General features: G+C 30.3%; 4 protein-coding genes across 4 annotated transcripts; 2 read left to right on the top strand and 2 right to left on the bottom strand.

The window, feature by feature from the left end:
• Positions 1 to 2,813: 2,813 nt before the first annotated feature.
• LOC110628844 (probable glycosyltransferase At5g03795) lies at positions 2,814 to 5,945 on the bottom strand. Its single transcript, XM_043948669.1, has 4 exons — positions 5,458 to 5,945; positions 5,148 to 5,377; positions 4,193 to 4,541; positions 2,814 to 3,599 (listed from the first exon to the last, which is right to left on the bottom strand). Exons 1-4 carry the CDS (start codon positions 5,746 to 5,748, stop codon positions 2,934 to 2,936), a joined length of 1,536 nt encoding a protein of 511 aa, XP_043804604.1. The 5' UTR covers positions 5,749 to 5,945; the 3' UTR covers positions 2,814 to 2,933.
• Positions 5,946 to 10,621: 4,676 nt separating this feature from the next.
• LOC110627916 (uncharacterized membrane protein At3g27390) lies at positions 10,622 to 13,910 on the top strand. The gene is made up of 10 exons (XM_021774313.2): positions 10,622 to 11,018; positions 11,107 to 11,215; positions 11,316 to 11,508; positions 11,637 to 11,773; positions 11,871 to 12,159; positions 12,290 to 12,396; positions 12,604 to 12,751; positions 12,829 to 13,024; positions 13,112 to 13,352; positions 13,531 to 13,910. The coding sequence occupies exons 1-10, from the start codon at positions 10,910 to 10,912 to the stop codon at positions 13,769 to 13,771; spliced, it is 1,770 nt and encodes a 589-aa protein (XP_021630005.2). The 5' UTR covers positions 10,622 to 10,909; the 3' UTR covers positions 13,772 to 13,910.
• A 1,251-nt stretch (positions 13,911 to 15,161) lies between these two features.
• Positions 15,162 to 16,179, top strand: LOC110627518. Its single transcript, XM_021773868.2, has one exon. The coding sequence runs from the start codon at positions 15,162 to 15,164 to the stop codon at positions 16,089 to 16,091; it is 930 nt and encodes a 309-aa protein (XP_021629560.1). The 3' UTR covers positions 16,092 to 16,179.
• Positions 16,180 to 17,631: 1,452 nt separating this feature from the next.
• LOC110627777 lies at positions 17,632 to 20,507 on the bottom strand. Its single transcript, XM_043962269.1, has 4 exons — positions 20,271 to 20,507; positions 20,089 to 20,188; positions 18,115 to 18,507; positions 17,632 to 17,931 (listed from the first exon to the last, which is right to left on the bottom strand). The coding sequence occupies exons 1-4, from the start codon at positions 20,375 to 20,377 to the stop codon at positions 17,803 to 17,805; spliced, it is 729 nt and encodes a 242-aa protein (XP_043818204.1). The 5' UTR covers positions 20,378 to 20,507; the 3' UTR covers positions 17,632 to 17,802.
• Positions 20,508 to 21,316: the final 809 nt, after the last annotated feature.

Here is a 21,316-nt window from a genome sequence, read left to right as displayed (position 1 = left end):
AATAAAAGACTTAGTACATTGAATTTTTTTTTATATAATATAATGGATAACTAGCTGATATTTTATATTTCGATAGTAACATTTTGATGTAATTTTATATAATTTTTTAAAAAATAGATAAAAATAATAATAAAACAAATACATTTATGTTGCATTTTTTTTAATTAACATTTATGTTGCTATTCACCAGGACTTATAATTATTAGTTAAGTTTTTTTTAAAAAAATAAATTAATAATTTTGTTTATCAATTATTATTTTCTTTGGAAAAGGAAATTTTATCTTTTTTTTTTGAATTTTGTCTTTAAAAAGAGGTTGTAACTTTTGTCAATTATTGTTGCTACAAAAAGTTAAATTTTATTTGCGGTTAAAATTTATTTGGAGAACGTAATAGTTTAAAGAAAGTTTAACTAATACTTTTCAATTTTAACAAGTAATGATTTTATTTATCTTTTTAATAATAATTTATAAATAAATTTAAATTAAAAAAATAAAATTTGATATTTTTTGTTATATATATAATAAATAAATTTTAATTTATTGGTATTTAAATCATTTTACAAAGGGATTTTGAATACAAACACCACCCAGAGCTAATTTTGAGAAAAAAAAAATGTATAGAGCGTGATTAAATACCAAATAAAGATTTTAATAATCTCAAAGGAAAGGAAGTATTTATTTATTACTCCTCCTTTCATAATTTTTATTTTAATTATTTTAAAATTATAGTTCAATTTTTTTATATTATAATAATATATAAATAAATTATTATAATCCTATTTAATTTAATTTTATTTTATTTTTAAAAAATCTTTTGAAATATATTTTAATATTTAATAAAATTTAATATATTTAAAATGAATATAATTAAAAAGTTAATAAAAATTATATTTTTTAATTTATATAAAAAATAAAGTAAAAAAATTATAAGACAAATAAAGTATTAAACTTTCAATGTCTTTTTGCTAGTTAAGTCATTCTTTTTAAAGAAAGAATCGTATGATTTTAGAAAAATTAATTATTTAGTCTCTGTAATATGTTAAAATTTAGTAGTTAGTTTTTTATTTTAAAAATATATTAAAATATTTTTAACATTTTAAAAGTTTATTAATTAGTTTATCGTTAATTTTAATAGTTAAATAATATAAAAAAATTTAAAATATCTTAACATAAAAGGACTAATTAGTATATTTTTTTAAAATTTAAGGGTAAAAATTAAATAATAAAATAATTACCAATTAAAATTAAAAAAATTAATTAATATAATTTTTAAAACTTTAAATATATTTTTTAAAATAATAAAATTAACCGGTAAGTTTTACCGCATAACTATTCTCTAAACTTTATTATATTAAGTTTAAATGTGAAAACACTTATCCTAACTAATATACTTTATTTTATTAATTCGATCTTGAGTAAATTTAAAAAATTAGGTCTAATGAATGGAAAAAGTAATTTTTTTTATATTTTAGTCATAATTTTTAATTTTATAAATTATTGCCAAATTTTTTGATTTTTTAAATTGACTATATATTTGTAGTCGTCCAAAATTCAGCTCGATTAATCACATTTCATCACTTTTAAAAAAGTAAATTATGATTAACTTTTCGAAAAGTCTTACAACTTTATTCTGTCTCTTTCTTTATTTTTATTGGAACAATTTATCTTTAGTCATGTTGCTTTACGCAACCAAAGGGGGCATACTGCAAGACCATATCTATATTTTGCCTTTATTATTTTTTAAAAAATTATTATTTAATTATTATAATATAAAAAATTATTAATTAGATTTTTAATTTTAAAAAATATATTAAAATATTTTTAATATTTTAAAAAATCTATTAATTAATTTCTCTATTAATTTAACCGTTAAATATTATAAAAAATATAAAATATTTTTAATGTAAATTTTTTAAAAAATTAAATAATGAAATTTAAAATTATAAAAATTAAATAATAAAATATTTAAAAAAAATTAATGAAAAAAAGATATTTTAATATATTTTTTAAAATTAAGAGATAAATTAGTGAGTTTTCTCGCATACTAAGGATTAAATAATAATTTTTTTTTATTTTTATTATTTTCTCCTTTCCATAATTTTTATTTACTTTACTTTTTTACATAAGAAATATAATTTTTTTTATTAATTTTCTAAATATACACCTCTTAAATATATTAAATTTTATTAAATATTAAAAAATATTTTAAAAGATTTTTTAAAAATAAAATAAAAGTAAATAAAATTATAATATTCTATATATATATATGTTACTATAATTTAAAAATAATAATAATTTTAAAATAATTAATTAAATAAATAAAATTATGAAATGGAGAAAGTATTATTTTACTAAAAATGTAAAAAAAAAATTATGATTAAATTGCTATTACAAATTCAGGGCCCAGACCCTTAAAAAAAAAAAATTATTCCATACAAATTGCTCAATCCAACAAGAAGCCTAAATCTCAAAAAAATTCTAATAAGACAGCCTAAGAAGGAAATTTCTTTTTTTCAGCCAAGAAGGGATTCAAGCCTAACAAGAGAAACCATAGAACCATAGAGTTAGAGAGATTTTAGAAAACAAGGGTTATATACAACAATTTAATAGTATCAAAATACGAAAAATAAAATTAAATGAATAAAAAAAGAAAAAAGAAAAATAAAAAATAGTTCATTCTTTTATATATTTTTTTTCATACACTTAGTAACAAATAAGTGGATTATGATACAAATAAAAATAGTTTTTCCATACCATAAGGACTAAATAGTAATTTTTTCTAAAAAATTTAGAAATCCAATATGTTATGATTAACAAAAATTATGTTATTTATAAAATTAAGTTCAATAATATAAATAAATATTTTTTTTCACTTATAACCTAAACATATTCTCACTAACAACTTTTGCTATTTAACAAACAAAAAACTAATAATTAATCTTGAATATGAATGTTCAATCTTCTAAGCCAAATAGAGTGGATGGTCATGTGAAACATATCAAATCTCTTGGGAGCTCCATTATTCACTAGAAAATGCCTTTGAACTTGCTTTACTCTTCTATGCATTCTCAAGTATTGGCTTTGAGATATCCCCATTAGAATCTCCTTTATTTTGGGTATGTCTTTCACTTCAATTTGCACAGAAAATGCCTTCCAATTCAGCACATCACTAAAAGGTGGCACATAGTTTTCTGAAATCAGCACAGGAACACATTCTGCATAGATAGCTTCCACAACCCTAGGGCTTGCCACTTCATATCCACTAGGGCATAAGCAGAACTTGCTCTTTTTTAACATGTAATCATATGACATCTGCTTAGGTAGTTGCTCATAGACTTGGACATCTTGGTCTTTGTTTTTCCATTGAGCTAGAAGTAGTGGCCGAATGTCCCCGTGTAGTCGGCCGGCGAAAAAGGCGAGAATAGTTCGCTGGGAAGGGGAGATGCCACCGACGAGTCCTGTCGCTTCTCCGGTTCTTAGATGTATTTCTGGAAATGAGGCATCTTTTGAAGGGTTGAATCCTTCAGAAGTATTTGCATTGCATAAAACTCTGATTGAATTATTGAACAAATTTGAATCATATTTTGATGTCCGGGGCCCCTATAGTGAAATAAAGCAATATCAGTGAAACTATTCATTTAACCTAACATAAATTTAATAGAATAACAATTTTGTGTGGATTAAAGCATTCTCTTGATGACCCACTTGAGAAATATTGCCTAGAAATTTCTCTATCAATAAAGGAAAAAACTTTCTGTTTTGGTGATTTTCAATGACTTTTTTTTTTGGCCAATTATTCAAGTCCTAACTTATGCGTTGGGCTTGACAAAGTGCCCTACTAATTTGGTATTGATTTACTGGTTTCTATGGTGAATTATCATGCCTTGTACGTCAAGTTTCATGTGCATTAAATGAAACAAAACCCCACGGCAGAATTTGAAGTCAAGTGAAAAAACTTTTCTATCAATTCTATGTTTTCGAAGTCTAGCCGTGTATAACATGGATGCTTGTCTACAATCACTAATCAAATTTTAATATTCTTTACATTAACGGAAAGAGTAGAAACTGAAATCTTATATATAAACTTTACTAGATCTAGCCAATTAGATCTAAGATTACTAGAACAATATATTAAAAATAATAATAATAATGTTATAATAACTTGGAGAAAATCAACGTCAATGCATGCTTACCCAATCATGGCAAGAGAGCATGAAATGATCAGCACCAAGGCTTCGATTCCAGAAAGGATGCTTGTCGGAAATGATGTTAATATAATCCACAACAGCACGTCCAATTGCATGAATCTCATGGGCACCTGGCACGTACAGGTACTGCACCATCCTCACCACACTAAATGGAAGAAAATAAACCAGAGCCTCATTAGGGTTTCTGGTCCTAAAGAAGTTGCCCCTTTCCATCTCATGAATGAATCTCCCTTCTGTTGAATATATACTCTTGCATGGCCCTTCATGAAACAATGGAGGTTCCCCTTCTTCGTACACATATATCTTGAATAGCTTCTCCATCTCCAAATAGCTCCTGATTAAATTTTTATCAAAATAAACCCAGAAACAATGTCTTCTCTTGGATTTGTAATTCATAATTCTAGCAAAATTCTCTTTTTTAATTAGAGGAAGAGAGTTAGAAATCTCTTATTATATGTGATTTCTAATTAGCTTAGCACAGAAAGATTTAATACTATAAATAAGAATATTATAGAGAGTAATTTAGTTTTGACCAAGTCCAGAGAAAACTTTTTTTCATTATAGAGAGTAGCTTTTGCTCATTATGCAGAGAGGTTTTCGCCCATCGTAATGTAGTACAGTCTCATGGAGGAAGAGAAATATTTTTGAAATATTTTTGCCTAAAGCATAGCAGGATTTTGTGTAGTGAGCAGTTGAAAACATTAGTTTTAGTGTATATATAGTTATAAAGTAGATATATTGAGTTATTTTTATAAGAGAATGAGAGAGACTAACTAATATATTTATAATTTGTAGTGGAATTGATTTGATATAATTGTATCACGAATAAATAACTTGAATTTATATTAAATAATTAAATTTTGTATTTTATTTTATTATTTACTATGTGATTGTCACATCTTTTTGTGAGGGATAGAAAGTGAAGGCAACCGATTAATACCTGTGGAAGGAATTGGCATTTCTATAGATCGGACCTCGTGGAACGTAGTCTGGGTCCTCGTGGACTGATGTTAGGTTCCGAACTCGAGCTGCTTCTCTTATGGCAGACCTCGCTTTAGCCAAGCTTGCTTCCACTTTCGCTAAGCTACTGTATCTCTTTATAACTTTTGCTGTTGCATTAACACCAACTTCATCAGATTCTTTAAGGCTCAACGTCTCTTGCGCTTGTCCCTAATGATAATCAAATCAAACACCCATTAAGACAAGTTTCATAAAAAAGAGACAAACGACAAAACAAGAGCAGTTCTTACAGATTGGATCAATTCTTTTGCTATCAAACTCTCTGAAGAATTGAAGATGGAGAAGTTTCCAGGAGCTTCTTCTTCCAGTGGAAAAGAAGCACAAGGATATGAACCACAGATCCCAACTCGCCTTGTGGCTCGTGAAGGCAACGAAGACCAAGAAAAGCTCTGAGGAATCAGTAAAAAAACCACCATAGAGATCACAACCAATGGCACGGCAACAATCAGAACCAAAAAAGAAGGAGACCCCAGTGATAATGATGATGAGGAGGAAGAGAGTTTCTTGTTTGGAGGGCTCATTGCATCAGTCTCTTCAAGACTTTTCACTGTGGGTATTAAAAATCTAAGAAGATGTGAATGAGGAGATGGAGACTGGAAGGATTCATTGCTTGCTTTCTAGTTATCCTTTGCTGCTTGTGAAAATTATTCTCTCTGCTGTTCTATATCCAAAAAGGGATCGTGTTGTGTTGTAGACCTACAACTTTTTTGGCAACTTCGCCTACAATGGATTCTTCAACTTTATACTCATACTTGACCGTTAATTTCTGTACTATATAGATATATTTTTTTTTCTAAAACTTTGCATATTATTATACACCTCAAATATATTAAAATTTAGTATCCTCATAATTTTTACATATAAAAAACATAAATTTTTATATAAATTATGAAAGATAATATTTTATTTATATCAAAGACATGAGTGTAAAGGAACTAAGATATTCGTAAGATATTTAAAATTTAACTCGATAAAAATTTATTCCGGTTTGACTCAATTTATTTTTTAAAAGATTTAAATTTAAAATTTAATTTTTAAACTGTTTAATAAATGAGTTGAGTTTAAACTTAACAATTTATTACAATTCATGAGTTCATTAAATTTAACTCAATTCATACAAAAATTGAATTCAAATTCAGAATTTCTATAAATTTTCATGAATTAAACCCCTAAGTTTTCTATAATTTAACTCCACTCCGATCGATTACACTCTTAGAATTATATTCCCTCGTTGAGCTTTTTACATATTCATGAGTTTACTTATAATAATTATTTTATTAAAATTATTTAATTTTAAATTTATTAATTTTAAATTAAAATTTACCATAATTATAAATATATTAAATTATTCATAAATTATTTAATATTAAATTTAATAAAATTTCTGTTCATTTTAATTTATTTATTAAATAAATTAAATTTAAATTTGTTAATATTTAATTTAAATTTAAAATAAATAAAATTCCAATTTTAGCGAAAATCATGGCAAACAGGGAGGTTAAAAGACCCTGCATGGAATAAAATAAAGCAGTCCCATTAGGGTCTCCGGTCCGAAAGGAGTCGCCCTTCCCATCTCATGAACTTCCATTTACTTCACAGGGAACCGAGCCCATCTCGTGGATTATTGGGAGAAGTTGATATAATTTCTTGTAATTTAAATTTTGTGAGATAAATTAATTAATTCCCACTTGATTAATTTTTATTTATTTATTTTTTGAATCAATTGCCACTTGTTTAATATTATATACAATTTCATGAAATAGTGAAGAATCGTAATAGTTGATCCCAAGAAAGGTCTCCTTCACCGCCTGCAATGCACCAGCATGCACGTTGGGAAGCTTTAACCATTTGATGACACAAAAATTAAGGCTGTCCGATCAACAGCTATTTTTGGCCTCCGTCGCCGGTACGGACACGCTACAACTGCACAAGAATCGGTAGCTTTTTAGGTGTTCAACTTCTAAACATGCCAAAACCGTAACCCCTCTTCTCATCTATACGAGTTTATATGACTAAAAATAATTAATGGGAGATTATTTTGAAATTAAAATTAAATTAAAGCTATATATATATATATATATATTATAATTTTTATCTATTCTATTTTATATATATATATTAAAAATATAATTTTTAAAAAAAAATTAAAGGCTCAATTTAATCTACATGAATTATTCAAGTAATTTCACAATATACTTTTATTTCATTGCTTTTCTTTTACTTTTTCTAAAATAATGTGTAGAATTTAAATTTTAAATTTTAAATTTTCTCTCATTTCCATTTTAAAAATAAAATTCTCTCCCATCTATTAAGCGTTAATTTTTAAAATTCTACTTTTTATAAATATGCTAACTATTTTATGTCTCCCAATTTATTATAACTTCACATCAAGTCATATCTATTATATGATTTCTTTTTTATTAAGCTTCTCCTTAAACTCAATAACACTAATAACTTCTTTATTTCACATTTGTATTCATTTTCATTATTTTTTTAATTCTTTTCATTATTCAGTGATACATTTTGCTATAATAAAAAATATATATATATAAAAATATTATATTATTTTTGAAGTTGTTAATCCTAAAATATACACTTATTGGCATAATTGTACACCTAACATTATTAGATTAGCAAGAGTTTATATAAATATTAATGGAATACTCTCGTCGTGTGCAACAATATCAAATGCAGAAGTTATAGAGGAAGTAAATGAATTTAATAATACAAATTTCAATCAGTTGATGATTATTTTATTTGTTGGGATGTATATAGATTTTGTTCTTCAACAAATAATAAATTTTGATAGAGTATAATATTTATTGCACTTTTATGTTTATAAATTTATTAATATTTTAATTAAAATATTATGAATGATATTAAAAAAATAAAATATTATTTATTGAAAAAATGATAACAGAGTAAAAAAATCTTGCAACATCATCACCTTCGTATCATCTTTCAGATACAAATTTATCATCTTTTTTATTAATTGTTTAATTTCTTCCTTTAAATCAATCAAGTTGCCTCTTGTAAGCTGATTCATTGTTAGAAGATGAAGCTAGCATTATCCATTTATTTTCGATTTTTTTCACTGAAATACTTGCCATTGTAGAAGAGCGAAGAGAAAAACCTTGGAAAAAATGGGTGATATGTTATTATATATCATGTCTAAAATTGATCAATGATTGATTGGTAAAATAATTTATTGGTGGAATTTCTCTATTTTGAATTGCTAGATATGGTTGCAAACAATTCGATACTGCGAGAAAGCGGCAACTAGGGGAGAGCACTTTTCGGTCTAAACCGAACCGAACCGATTAATTTCGGTTTTTCGGTTTGATTAGTCGGAATGATCGGTTTGGTTCGGTTAGTATATTTAAAATTATTCGGTTTTCAGTTCAGTTCGGTTTAAACATGTTAAATAACCGATCAAACCGAAAAAACCGATTTAGTTGCCCAACCCAACCCAGCACCCCACCCCAGTATTCTGTGAGACCTATTATACCCAACCCAACCCAGCACTCTCTGAGTCCATCCCTTTCGCCGAACCCCTCAATCCCATTCTCCAATCTCTCGATCCCCCCGAACCCCTATTCTCCTCAATCCCGATTCCTCCCTGATCGTCAATCTTTTTCTCGTCGACCGCCGACCGTCGACCATCAATCTCTTTCCCGTCGACTTGCTGAGTTTCGCCGCCGACCGTGGACTGATTTCTTGAGAGCAGAGGTATTACCACTTTTGGCAATTTGTGTTACTTTTAATATTTGTGTTGTCTTGGGTTGAATATGAGTTTCTGGTATGGGTTTACCCAAAAGTCAAAAGGAACCTGGTTCGAAGGAACAAGCTAGAGTCACTTCAATCGCTACAAGCAAGAGGATCACCTTTGGTGAAAGAAAGAGAGGTCCTGCCGACGGAAGACCTTGGTGTGATTGCTGCAACTTTGCTATTCCGGTTCTTATTGAGCGTAGCCATGCCCGAAAGATGCGAAGAAGAGAAGAGAACAAGACCCATTTCAGATTCCAGCCGAGAAGAGAACAAGAGCCATTTCAGATTCCAGCCCTCGTTTGTATGGATAATACTAATTTTAATTGTTTATTAATTTTATTTTTTAATTGTTTATTAATTTTATTTCTTGAGATGGGCATCTTAAATTTCGACAGATTTCGATTTATTAAATTATTTTGTTGAAATTAGAAATAAAAAATTAAAAAAAATACAGATTTCGGTTTAAACCGAACCGAACCGAATTTTATCGGTTCGATTCGGTTCGGTTATACCTTCATAATCAGTTTTTTCGATTTTATAAATTTTAACAAATCAGTTTTCGGTTTTATCGGTTCGGTTCGGTTCGAAACCGAACCGACCGATTGCACAGCCCTAGTTGTGAAGGATGTGGTGCGAGGAGGCTATGCAAAACGGCAAAGAAGTGAAAATATTATTAAAATTTATTTATAAGTATATTTTAATTATTTAGCTAGTGAAAATATTAAATAAATATATTATTTAATTTTTAATATGAAACTAATTAATTAATTTTTTATTTTAGAAATAAATTAAAATATTTTTAAAATTAAAAAATAATTACTATTTAATCATTTTATTTTTCATAATAATTATTTTATTAGTTTAGTAGTCAAACGATTATTATTTAATTTTTTAATATAAAAATTTTTTTAATTTATTTTTTAATTTTGTAAAAATATCTATTAATTATTATTTTTTATTAAAAGTATTTTAAATTTTTATATAATATTTAATAGTTAAAATTAATAAAAAATTAATTAATAATTTTTTAAATCTCATATTTTTTATATATTTTTTTAAAATTAATAGATTATTAATATTTTTTTCATATTATAAAAATTAAATAGAAAATTTTTTAAATATTATTGGCAGTGAAAATTGGTCATGGGTTTCATTTATTAATTTTCATTTTGAAGTCAATGACGCAATTAATATTAATTTTATATATGGCTTCACACGCTCTTCAAGAATCTATTTTATGTCATTAAATTACAAAAAATAAATAAATTAAAATAAATACTTCTCATAATTTAAACTGCACATAACAGGTTTTAATTTAAGAAAAATTTAAGGAAAAATAGTTAATTGATTCTTTAATTTTAAAAAATATATTAAAATATTTTTAAAATTTTAAAAATTTTCTTATTAATTTATTTTATAATTTTAATGATTAAATATTTTATTATTTTATAATATTTAATGATTAAAATTTTAAAAATAATTAATAAATTTTTAAAATATAAAAATATTTTGATATATTTTTAAAATTTTAAAAATTAATTAATTAATTTTTTTATAGTACCGAAACTAATTAATAATTTTTTTTTGTTAGTTTAACGGTTACGTGGGCGAAGATGGAGGCCCAATTACATTAAACTGGGCTTGTTGGAGCTTTAATTAAAGCTTTATTAGCGAGGCGGTTGGTTCCCGCCAAAAAAGTGCGAAAGAACTGAAAAGTTCGGCCTCCACACGGGACTTCCATTCACACACATGCATCCGCTGCTTGCCACGTGTCCCTCAAGACCACGTAACACCCTTCAGAAAGGTCACAGCTTTTTTACTGAAAATGGAAAACAGAGAAGTTGACAGACTACACACGATTCCTTCTTCCTCTTTTGCTTTCTTCTTTGATTCTCTCTCTGATCAGAGTCCTTGATGAAGAGCCAGACCATGAGGGTCCCCGTTGGGTTTCTTGCTAAGCTATGTAGCTTTCTGTATTTTCTTCCCTTCTTCTTCTTGCTCCTCATCCTGGGCCTTGTCAAAGGTATTATTTTTATTGTATGTTATGTGTTTGAGTTGGCTTATTTTCTGTGTGAATCTTGCTGTGAAAATCTTTTCTTTTTCTTGCCCAGCTTCAATCATTTGTCCATTAGTAGTGGGTATTATTGTGATTGGCAATTCAGCTGTTATAATTGGGCTTTGGATCGCCCATTTTATCTGGACATACTATTGTGTTGCAAGGTATCTTCTCTTTTGCATCTTTGAATTTGATCATCTTTTCTGTCTATGCAATTTTTGTTTGAATTTCTAGTTACTGGTTCTATTTTGTTTGTGATTTTAGAACTAAGAGACTTGGGCTGGTCCTGAAGCTTGTGGTGTTATTGTTGTTGCCACTGCCTTTGATCCTTTGGCCAGTCTTTGGAATTGCTGCTAGTTTTTTGGGTGGAGTTGGATATGGGTTCTTTGCTCCTCTTCTTGCAACTTTTGAGGCTGTTGAAGAGAATGTTAGGAACAAATTTTATCACTGTTTTGCTGTGAGTTTTTCTTTACTCTCTACCTGTTTGTCTTTGTTTATTACTAAGCATATTAAGAATTTGCCTTGTCTTGGATGGCTTGCCATGTAAGTTGTAATTTAAGTTCTGGGAGAACTTCCTGTTACCAGGATGGCTGTTTTTCTACTCTCAACGGGAGCTGCACGGTGGTACGGGATTTCGTGGATTTTTGCTTCCATTCTTACTTCTCATACATGGATGAACTAAGTGAGAAGGTCCCAGAGGATGAAAATCCCATGGATGTTAAGTATGGCATTTTTCCAACCTCTGTTATTCATTCACCAAGAAAAAAAAAAAGTACAAAATCCATGAATTCACGAGAGAATTTGATTTTGCTCTTTTAGGTTATCAAGACTGCCAAGTTGTTTGTTGGTCGTCCTGATTGCTGTGCCTGTAGATATGCTTCTGATTACAGTTGTTGCACTCTGGAAAAGCCCATACATGCTGTTCCAAGGATGGAAAAGGCTATTAGAGGACTTGATGGGCAGAGAAGGGCCATTCCTGGAGACGGTTTGTGTTCCATTTGCAGGTCTTGCGATTCTCCTATGGCCTCTGGCCGTTATAGGATCTGTTACTGGTGCCATTATATCCAGCTTATTTCTGGGACTTTATAGTGCAGTTATAGTCCATCAGGTTTGCCACAAGTTAACTTCTTGTGACTTCACAGTGTTTAGTTTAGAATGTTCACCTTTGTTGATACGTTGATAGGTTCTCTTTATATTGGTTTGAAATCTTATCTGAACTGAGTTCCATAAATTTCCAGGAAGACTCACTCCTGATGGGCCTTGCCTATGTTGTAGCAGTCGTTTCACTATTTGATGAATATGTAAATGATTTACTCTACTTGAGTGAAGGATCGTGCCTGCCCAGGTACATTATCAAAATCCATTGCATAACTCTCAGTCTGCCATCATGTATACTCGTATAAGTACCACGCACACATCTGTAGAGCTTTGATCAATGGAAAAGGGAATCAGGAAATTGATCATTGAAACCATTTATTACTATAAATTATGAAAACTAATACATTTGATGTATCAATGGGTTGTCACTTTCTGTCATCTGTGTGACAGCCAGGCCTAGATATCGGAAAAAAATGGGCTCAGAAACAGATGACGGCGACAAAGGCATGAAGAACAGAAGAGAAAACTCCCTGGAAGTAAAACTATCCTCAGAAAGATCAAGAACACTGAAGTGGGCTATCCATCAATATAAACCAGTACACGTATGTAGCTTTCAACATACAACTTCTAATCAATATTATTTCCAAATTCCTAGGAACTTCATAGTTCAATGCCACAGGTATGGGATTGGCTATTTAAATCCTGCGAGGTGAATGGTAGGATACTTCTTCGTGATGGCCTAGTGAATATCAAGGACATTGAGGCTTGTGCCTTGAAGGGTGATTGTAAGAAGTTGAGCATCAAACTACCAGCCTGGTCCATATTACAGTGTCTGCTTACCTCTGCAAAATCAGATTCATGCGGACTAATTATCTGTTCGTCCATTTACAATTTTTCTCCTTAGTTTAATGCATCATATTTTGTTAATTTCATATCATGACAACTTCGATCGGATTGTACAGCTGATGGCGTGGAGCTAACAAGATTTAATGCACCAAGAGATAAATTGTTTGAATGGTTAATCGGACCTTTACTGGTGATGAAAGAGCAAATAAAGAAACTTCAGTTAGATGAAAATGAAGAATACTGCCTGAGAAGGTTAATTCTAAGTTCCAAAAATGAAAATCCTGAGGATTGGGATGGCTCTGGATTTCCATCTAATGACAATGTCAGAAGAGCACAGTTGCAAGGCATAATTAGAAGGTACCTTTTTACATTATGCGTACGAACACATGTCTAGCTACGAATCAACAATCATCGCATGCATATGACTAACTCTAGAATCAACTTACTGTCGATCGTTATTAGTTTTCGAGCCCTGAATGTAACTGAAACATTAGACTTTGAACTTGAGATTCATTTTATATATTGTCTGTGGCAGATTAGACGGTATTGTGACCTTCATGACCCGCATACCAACTTTCCGGCGTCGCTTTACGAATTTGGTGAAGGTGCTGTATTTAGAGGCAATCCAGGCTGCTGCTTCATCCCAACAAATTGGAAGAGCATTAAAATTCAATCTTGCAGGCAAAAGCTCAGTCAAGGATGCAAACGGAAAAGACAAAGATGAAACTGAAGCTCAAGCTTGGCACAGGGCATTAGACAGTGGGATTTTATTGTGATGAACTCCAAGTGATGTTAGATTTTCGCATTTTCTGAGGATGTTAAAGACTCATAGTACGAGTTTAGCCTGGTTTGGTCTAGGTTAAAGGCATATTGCGTTTTTACTGCAAGTTAGCATATGACAAATGCATTGACGAATTTGTAGTATGTGAATGGTAATATAAAATTAATTCTAGGCCAATGGATATCTTTTTTCTTTTTCTGAAAATTGAAAAAATTTGTCTTAATTTGTTGAAGTGTTTAGTAGATGGGTACCAATCTTTTCTACCATTTGGATTATTTAAGATAATTTCAGGTGGTGCTTAATTAGGGTAACATAATTCTAGGAAAGCTAACAAATTTAGGTTATTTAGTTAACAATTTGTCTAAACTTTGTAAGAAGTCAAAAAAGCCACTTTTTTCATTATAGAAAAATTATTCTCTCAACCGTGAGTGTAAATTACTTTCATTGAATTGAATTTTTCAAAATATAGGGAATTTGAACTAAATGAGTGATGATGATATTTTATTATATTAATAATTATTCTTTTTTAATTGACACACATGAATAAATGTTTTAACCTTATTGGTTTGGAAAAACACAATGTATTTTTATTAATATGTTATAAATTATAATATTTATATATTCAAGGTTTAACTATAATTAGCAGAATACTTTGATTGGATTTTTCATCTTAATTTAATTTGATTAGCATTTTAGAGTGGATTAAAAGTTCAATTAATTAAAATTCTATTTCAATTCGGCCAGGTTGGCTACAAGTGCCCATAAAATCAAAATGGTTGAATGCACGGCTGACCAGGTGGTCAACCCGTCAAGTTGTGAAGACTCAAAATGAAAGAGAGGCAAATGAAAAGAGTTTACTGTATATAGTAAAAACGCAGCTAATTAAGACAGTTTCATTTCCTCTCCTTGAGTTTCGTCTCCCTCCTTATTACAGCCTCTTGTTTGAGAATTTTTCTCCATTCACCAACTAACCCTTTTTTCATTTCCATTCTTCCTCATCACCTTTCTTCAAAACAACAAAAAAAAAACGACAAAAAATTCTCCCCAGGAACCATTTTCCTGCAAAATTGTTTCTGTTTCTGTAAGAAAAACACTGTTCAAATATCAATCAACAGAGACAAGATTCAGGTGGGTTCTTGTTTAGCATCAAGATCTTTAATAGCTCAATTGTTGGCTGGTGATCGATTCTCAGAAAAGGGTCTTGTACTCTTGCTCCTGTAGAGATAACAATGGAAGTTCTTGTTCTTGTTCTAACAGAAGGATTAGATGTATAATTCACTTGTAGGAGATCTTAACCTCGTACTGTTACATTAAACATGTGATTTAGTAAGTTTTCATTTGATGTTGATTGTCGACAACTCACAAGATAATAGTTTTAAATATCAATGTCTTTCCCACATCCATTGAGAGCCTTCTCAGTGGGAGCTCAATCAAACACACATTTAGCAGAAAAAATAGCAGATGATCCTCCGACGAATAAAGCATCTCAGAGCACGGTAACCTGTTTATACCAGACACAGATGTCGACATGTTGTTGTAATGTTACAGTTTTATGGTGTAAGAATCTTATGAATCACTCTCTCAATCTCATCTTCAATAATCCTAAAGGTGGTGAAGTTTATTATAGTTGCAAGATTGACCTTAAACCATGGCTTTTCTGGAGCAAAAAAGGAAGCAAATCGTTTGATCTCGAAGGTTGTCATGTTGATATCCATTGGGATCTCCGTTCTGCCAGATTTTCCGGCAGCCCAGAGCCATGCAGTGATTATTATGTTGCTTTAGTTTCAGATGGAGAGGTGGTGTTATTGTTAGGAGATTACAGCAAGAAAGCTTATAAAAGAACAAAAGCAAGGCCTGCTCTTGTGGATCCTATATTATTTTACAAGAAAGAGAATGTATTTGCAAAGAAATCTTTTGCGACGAGAGCTAAATTCGATGAAAAGAAACAAGAACATGACATTGTTGTAGAGAGTTCAACCACAGGACCTAAAGATCCTGAGATGTGGATTAGCATAGATGGAATTGTCGTGATTCATGTTAAGAACTTGCAATGGAAATTCAGAGGGAATCAAACTGTGATGGTGAATAAACAACAGCTTCAAGTTTTGTGGGATGTTCATGATTGGTTGTTTAATAGCCCTGGAGCAGGTCATGGGGTGTTCTTGTTTAAACCCGGGGCACCAGAGGTCGATGATGACAAAGACGGAAGCTCTCAGGCGACCAGCAGTGATGCCAGCGAAGGGTATTTTTCGACGAAAAGTAATCCACCAGTGCCGGAATTTTGCCTTTTTCTCTATGCATGGAAGGTGGATTAAAGCTTATTCTGTGCATTTGGAAATGACTAGAATGAGAATGAACTTGTGCATAACCATTCTCATTGCCTGGAGATTTTCCATGACAGAAGAATTTAACCTGTAAAATCTGTTGCATTCATGGGTCTTAACCCTTTTACTGATGTATATTACATTCATTATATTTGTATGGTCTAATAGGATTTGATCGGATACTTAAAAATACCTAACGTGTTACAATTCCTATTCACGACAATGGTTGGGGAAACAACTTTATTTTCACAGCACACAACTTATTGTTGTTTAGTTTGCTTGCAGGCATAAACAAACAATTTTGAATCGAAAACTAAATTGCTTTAAGATGTAAGAAACTAAATCGAACTGACCTCAATAAATAAATTAATTGAATTAAAATTAAAATATTTTGTTCGGTTTTGTAATTCTTTTTTTTTACCCATATTTCTGTCCTCCATTGTGTCCCTAAATCCTCTGTTCTGTTGTGTTTTACCGCAAATATAGACTTTATTCTTTCTAACCTAACTAATACTCATTTTACTCTTTAGAAACACAATCCTCATTCCCCATCAAATAACCTATCAATTCTTGAAAGAAATCCCCAACAATTTGCGCACACTTAAAGATCAAGAAAAATAAGTCATGATTTATAGGTAATTGACTTTGAAAGGCTAAATATTTACGTTTTCTAAAAGGTTAACATAAATTTTATTTTAATTTGAAATCACAAATGGGGTAGTGTGATGTTGATGATGTGGTACTTTAGGTGGTTTTTGCCTAGGTATTAAAAGGATCCCATATTTAATAATAAAAAGAAAACCACACATCATGATGTGTAAATGTTTGACTAACTAATGTTCATGCTAAAATCGTCAAAATGTGTAAACATTTGGCTATTTAAGGCGAATTGTCTCATAATTTATCCATCTTAAAATCCATTACTTTAAACACAAATGCGAAAAAACAATAAATAAATTCACTAAATGCAAAATATAAATAAATTCATCAAATGATTCTACAATCCAACCAACTTAAATCTCAATTAAAACCCTAAAATCCATTCACAAGATTATCAAGCAAGTCAAAACCACACATCCAAAAGAGTTACCTGACGTTATAAAAAACGAGAGTTGTGGCCTCTTTGCCAGGGGACTAAACTTGATAGTGAGTTGCTAACAAATGTGCTAGCTGCAATGATAAGACTCTAATAGGAGCATTCTCAAATCATGAGAAATTATTTTTCTATAGACCATAAAAACAGGGTAAAATATGATGGCAGAACTAAGGGAGGAAACAGAGGGGTTAATAATAAAATGGATTCCATATATATGTACTGCGAGGAACTCTTCCCATTAAATGTGTGGAGGAGTGAGATATATCTTATTAATTCTTAAATATTTAAGGACATTATGATTTTATTATATAAATTTCATCTGATAGATGCAGCTACATATATTTTGGCCTACTTTTGGTAATTTGATTTGATTGTATAAAATATATATCCTAAATCTCAATTCTAGCAACTAGCAAGATGAGAGTAGGATCCCTAGGGACTAAAGCACAACCGCCTTAACATCTTGATAAATTGATTGCCATTTAAGCAATGTCTGTGAATTTTCTCAACAAACATGACAAGGATCCTTAGTTTTTCAATCAGATGCATCAAATCACAGGTAATGTCTCCATTTCTAATTTCTAAAGCTGAGAAGAACACTTGAGTTCAACCATACAGTGCACGCCATGGCTCTTTTACACCCTTTGATGCATTTGCTGGATTCCAGATGAGTTTCTCCCGCACAAAGTGCAAGCAAGTAGTGGTTGCCAAGAGCCCTCCTATCTCGTAGAGTATCTGAAAAATTAGCATCAAGAATAAGCTAGGAAATACAAACTAACTATGCCACTATTTTCATGTTGCAATCATAACTTGAAAATTTGAGTTTCATGGCTTCCACTCTTCGTGCCTTTTAAAATCATGACTCAGATTCCATCACTGGGTAGTCATTTAAGTAAAGAGTAATTAAAGAATGAATACCTCAAGATCCTCTTCAGCAGCTTTATCTGAACTGCTTCGACCTCTTTGCCCAATAACAATTGCTGTTGGCAATTTCAAGACAGTAACCAACTGAAGGAAGCAGGCTAAAGGCTCATAATGAACCTGCAATGATGATGGTGGCTTTTGAGTTCTGCTAGCAATTGACTGAGTTACATCTGTTTCAGGACCTATTTGCTGACCATACAGTAAAAGTTTGCTATCATTTGTTGTCGAGGTTCTACTCTCCCATTTAAGTTTTGTTGATGAGCCAATAAAAGGAACTACAAGTGTTGGTAGGCCTGCTGATGCTTCCCCTATTATTTGGGTCAAGACTTCACTTAAAGCACAAGCCAATATTGGTGGCTCATACTTCTCCATGAGCAACATTGACACCTGTAAAAATAAAGAAAATCTTGAACACAATACACCAGAACCACATGATTCATAAATGGTGTTTGAGTTCATTTTCCAAAATAGGGGTGACAAAGGAGAGAGGTAAACCAAACACGACACTAAGTAGTGCAACTAGATGTCAAAATAGGCAAAAGCTAATATGAAGCTTGTTGTACAGATAGTGAGACAGGAGAAAATAAATCCAATAACTGAATATAAAAATTTTTATTTGTACAGAACTGCAACTAATTAGGATTGCATTTTACTTGAATTAATTTATTACAGAAATATTGTATCTTGATTATTGACTGATCTAAGTTCATAGTTTAGAAGTGCAATAGTCCAATTTCTCATTCACTCTACATGCTACTCAGGACAAATTGTCCTACAACTTAAAAGAATAGCCTCCTATTGTACCTATTATAAGAAAAAATAAAGATATTTCATCCAGCAAGATAAAACCAAATTGTCCTTCAAATTTTGATGGGATTTGAAATGAATTCCACAGAACTTACATAACAATGTTTTGGACTAAAATGCCCTAACGAAACTTTTCCTCTCAATTATTATTTATTTTACTAGTTAATTAAATAAATAACTGAAAATTAATAAATTATTAAAAAAATATTAATGATTACAAAATAAATAATTAAAAATTATTTTAATAAATAATTATACTTTTTAATTTTTTTATATTATTTGTAAATATTAAATAAAAGTAATAGTTACTATTAAACAATCCTTAAACCTTCACTTTTTTTAAATGGATTGAATGAAATGGAAACTTTCTTACATAAGAGTACACATAAATATAACTCTCTCTATATATATATATTACCCTTAAAGGTAATTTAGAAATTTAGAGCAAATGAATTTCAATTCTAAAATTAAACAAAAAAGAAATTATATGGAATTTAATTGAATTCTGCGATTCAAACCAAACAATGAAATTCATTTGAAATAAATTCTATCTGGTATTCAATTGAATTACACATAATTCTAATCATAGAATTGAAAAAACACTATCTATCTCAGTTATGCAGCAAAGCTATGATAAAATCAATGACTGTCAACCAATTAAAAGCATGTCATTTGGATAATTTCTCAATTCCGAAGGCTATGAGGCAGTTACAAATATATCAACCAATCATAAGTGCAACTTGAAACAACGATGAAATCCATCTGAAAAAGTGACCAAGTTCTTTCCAAATTATGACAGTGAATTGATCATCAACCAATAAAGCCATTCTTCTAATCCGGGTACCATCCACCCTCTATCGAAGCAACAGCTGAACTTATTCAACCAACTGAGCTTCAAGTTAAGGACGATTGGGCATGGATAGGCTCTACCTAGCACCAGAGACAGGCAATCCAAGGCCTTATCTACCCTTGTAAAGTTAGTGACAGAACTGATATTGGACCTTGGCTTATAACATTGTGCGTCGAAACCATCAAAATAAGCAGGAATGATCTAGTCCACTGCTATACATTAGTACTGGCAGCTGCAGACCAACTGTTTGATGTAATTCTCAACTCAATGTACGAGCTAGTATACAAACTAAGGAAAAGAAATCAAAGTACCTGATAATTGCTATCGTCGTCGATAAAATGAATTAGATTGCCATTCGCTTTACGATCTTGGATTCCGTATCGGCCCAGTGATAGCTCGAAGGATTCTTCTCTGTTCCGAGAAAAAATAAAACAAATCAACCATGTTTCATAATATGATACTTCAGAGAGAGAGAGAGAGATTTATAACTTACAATCTGTGGAAAGAGCAGGCAGTGCTAGGATGGAGAGCATCAGCGATAGCGGTTGCAAATCCATCTGAGTCTTTGAACAGGAATACTATCTTCGGAGCCACCTTCATGATTCTTCTCAGACTTCTTCCCTAATTTGATGCTAATTGCAAAATCACCTCTCCGCCCGAAATTGAAAGGTTCCAGGTCTGGGATTTGCAAAGTTTGAGTGTTTTTTTTTTTTTTTTTTTTTCCTTTTTTCCGATTGGACTTTAAGGTTTGAGTTGATTTAATTTTTCAGTTAAAAAATGGATAATTATTGTTAGGTCCCTAACTTTTTAATAAATGCCAAAAATTTACCTTTATTTAAAAATGACTCAAATGAAATAAATGACTCAATTGAAATGGACTTCTTTTATAAAATTGAAGAGACTAATTTTGAAACTTTGGTCCATTCATTTTTAATGTAAAGATAAATTTTTTTGTGTACCATAATGCTTGATTAATTTATCAAGTAATTTTTCATTATAATATTATTTGATTAAAATTATCATTTAATTATCTATCTTTTTAATTATATTTATTTATTAAGAGTATAATTAAATAACTTCTGAAAATTATTTATTATGTCTAGTTCATTGTAGAGTGTATTTGAAATTCTTAATCACAATTAATCATGGATTCATCATCCATTAATCGTTTGATTTTTTAAATTTTTTTTATTATGATTTTGATGTGATTAGAAATAGAGTTGAACTGTGATTGATTAATGTGCAAAATAAAATATGTGATGCGATTGGGGCTTATAAGTAGTCATTCCGAGCTCAAATCAGTAAATTGATAGAACGAGCGAATCTCTTAAAAATTTGATTGGTATCAGCTAGTGAATAAGGGATTACGTGCGATTATAAGTGTGATGAGATCTGTTGGATTATATTTGCTAATGGTAACTTTCTATAAAGTCTCGACCTGCTCAAAATAGGGCGAGTCTTGGTAATGCACCAAGTGCTGCGTTGTTGTAATACCCGGCTAGATTCCGGCATCAGAATCCCTACCTTCCGGCGGAATCT

This window comes from Manihot esculenta, chromosome 12 (assembly GCF_001659605.2).
Source record: "Manihot esculenta cultivar AM560-2 chromosome 12, M.esculenta_v8, whole genome shotgun sequence".
NCBI classification, from domain to species: Eukaryota; Viridiplantae; Streptophyta; class Magnoliopsida; order Malpighiales; family Euphorbiaceae; genus Manihot; species Manihot esculenta.
This window is presented reverse-complemented; position numbering and strand designations above follow the sequence as displayed.

Excerpts from the sequence above, each read along its gene's own strand:
- LOC110627916 (XM_021774313.2), top strand. The coding sequence starts at position 10,910 with ATGAAGAGCCAGACCATGAGGGTCCCCGTTGGGTTTCTTGCTAAGCTA. Across the intron at positions 11,019-11,106 it reads CATCCTGGGCCTTGTCAAAG|CTTCAATCATTTGTCCATTA; the intron begins GTATTATTTTTA and ends TTTCTTGCCCAG. Across the intron at positions 12,752-12,828 it reads ATCAATATAAACCAGTACAC|GTATGGGATTGGCTATTTAA; the intron begins GTATGTAGCTTT and ends TCAATGCCACAG.
- LOC110628844 (XM_043948669.1), bottom strand. The coding sequence starts at position 5,748 with ATGAGCCCTCCAAACAAGAAACTCTCTTCCTCCTCATCATCATTATCA. Across the intron at positions 5,378-5,457 it reads CAAAAGAATTGATCCAATCT|GGACAAGCGCAAGAGACGTT; the intron begins GTAAGAACTGCT and ends GATTATCATTAG. Across the intron at positions 4,542-5,147 it reads AATGCCAATTCCTTCCACAG|GAGCTATTTGGAGATGGAGA; the intron begins GTATTAATCGGT and ends AAATTTAATCAG.
- LOC110627777 (XM_043962269.1), bottom strand. The coding sequence starts at position 20,377 with ATGAAGGTGGCTCCGAAGATAGTATTCCTGTTCAAAGACTCAGATGGA. Across the intron at positions 18,508-20,088 it reads ACGACGATAGCAATTATCAG|GTGTCAATGTTGCTCATGGA; the intron begins GTACTTTGATTT and ends TTATTTTTACAG. Across the intron at positions 17,932-18,114 it reads CTGCTGAAGAGGATCTTGAG|ATACTCTACGAGATAGGAGG; the intron begins GTATTCATTCTT and ends CTAATTTTTCAG.
- LOC110627518 (XM_021773868.2), top strand. The coding sequence starts at position 15,162 with ATGTCTTTCCCACATCCATTGAGAGCCTTCTCAGTGGGAGCTCAATCA.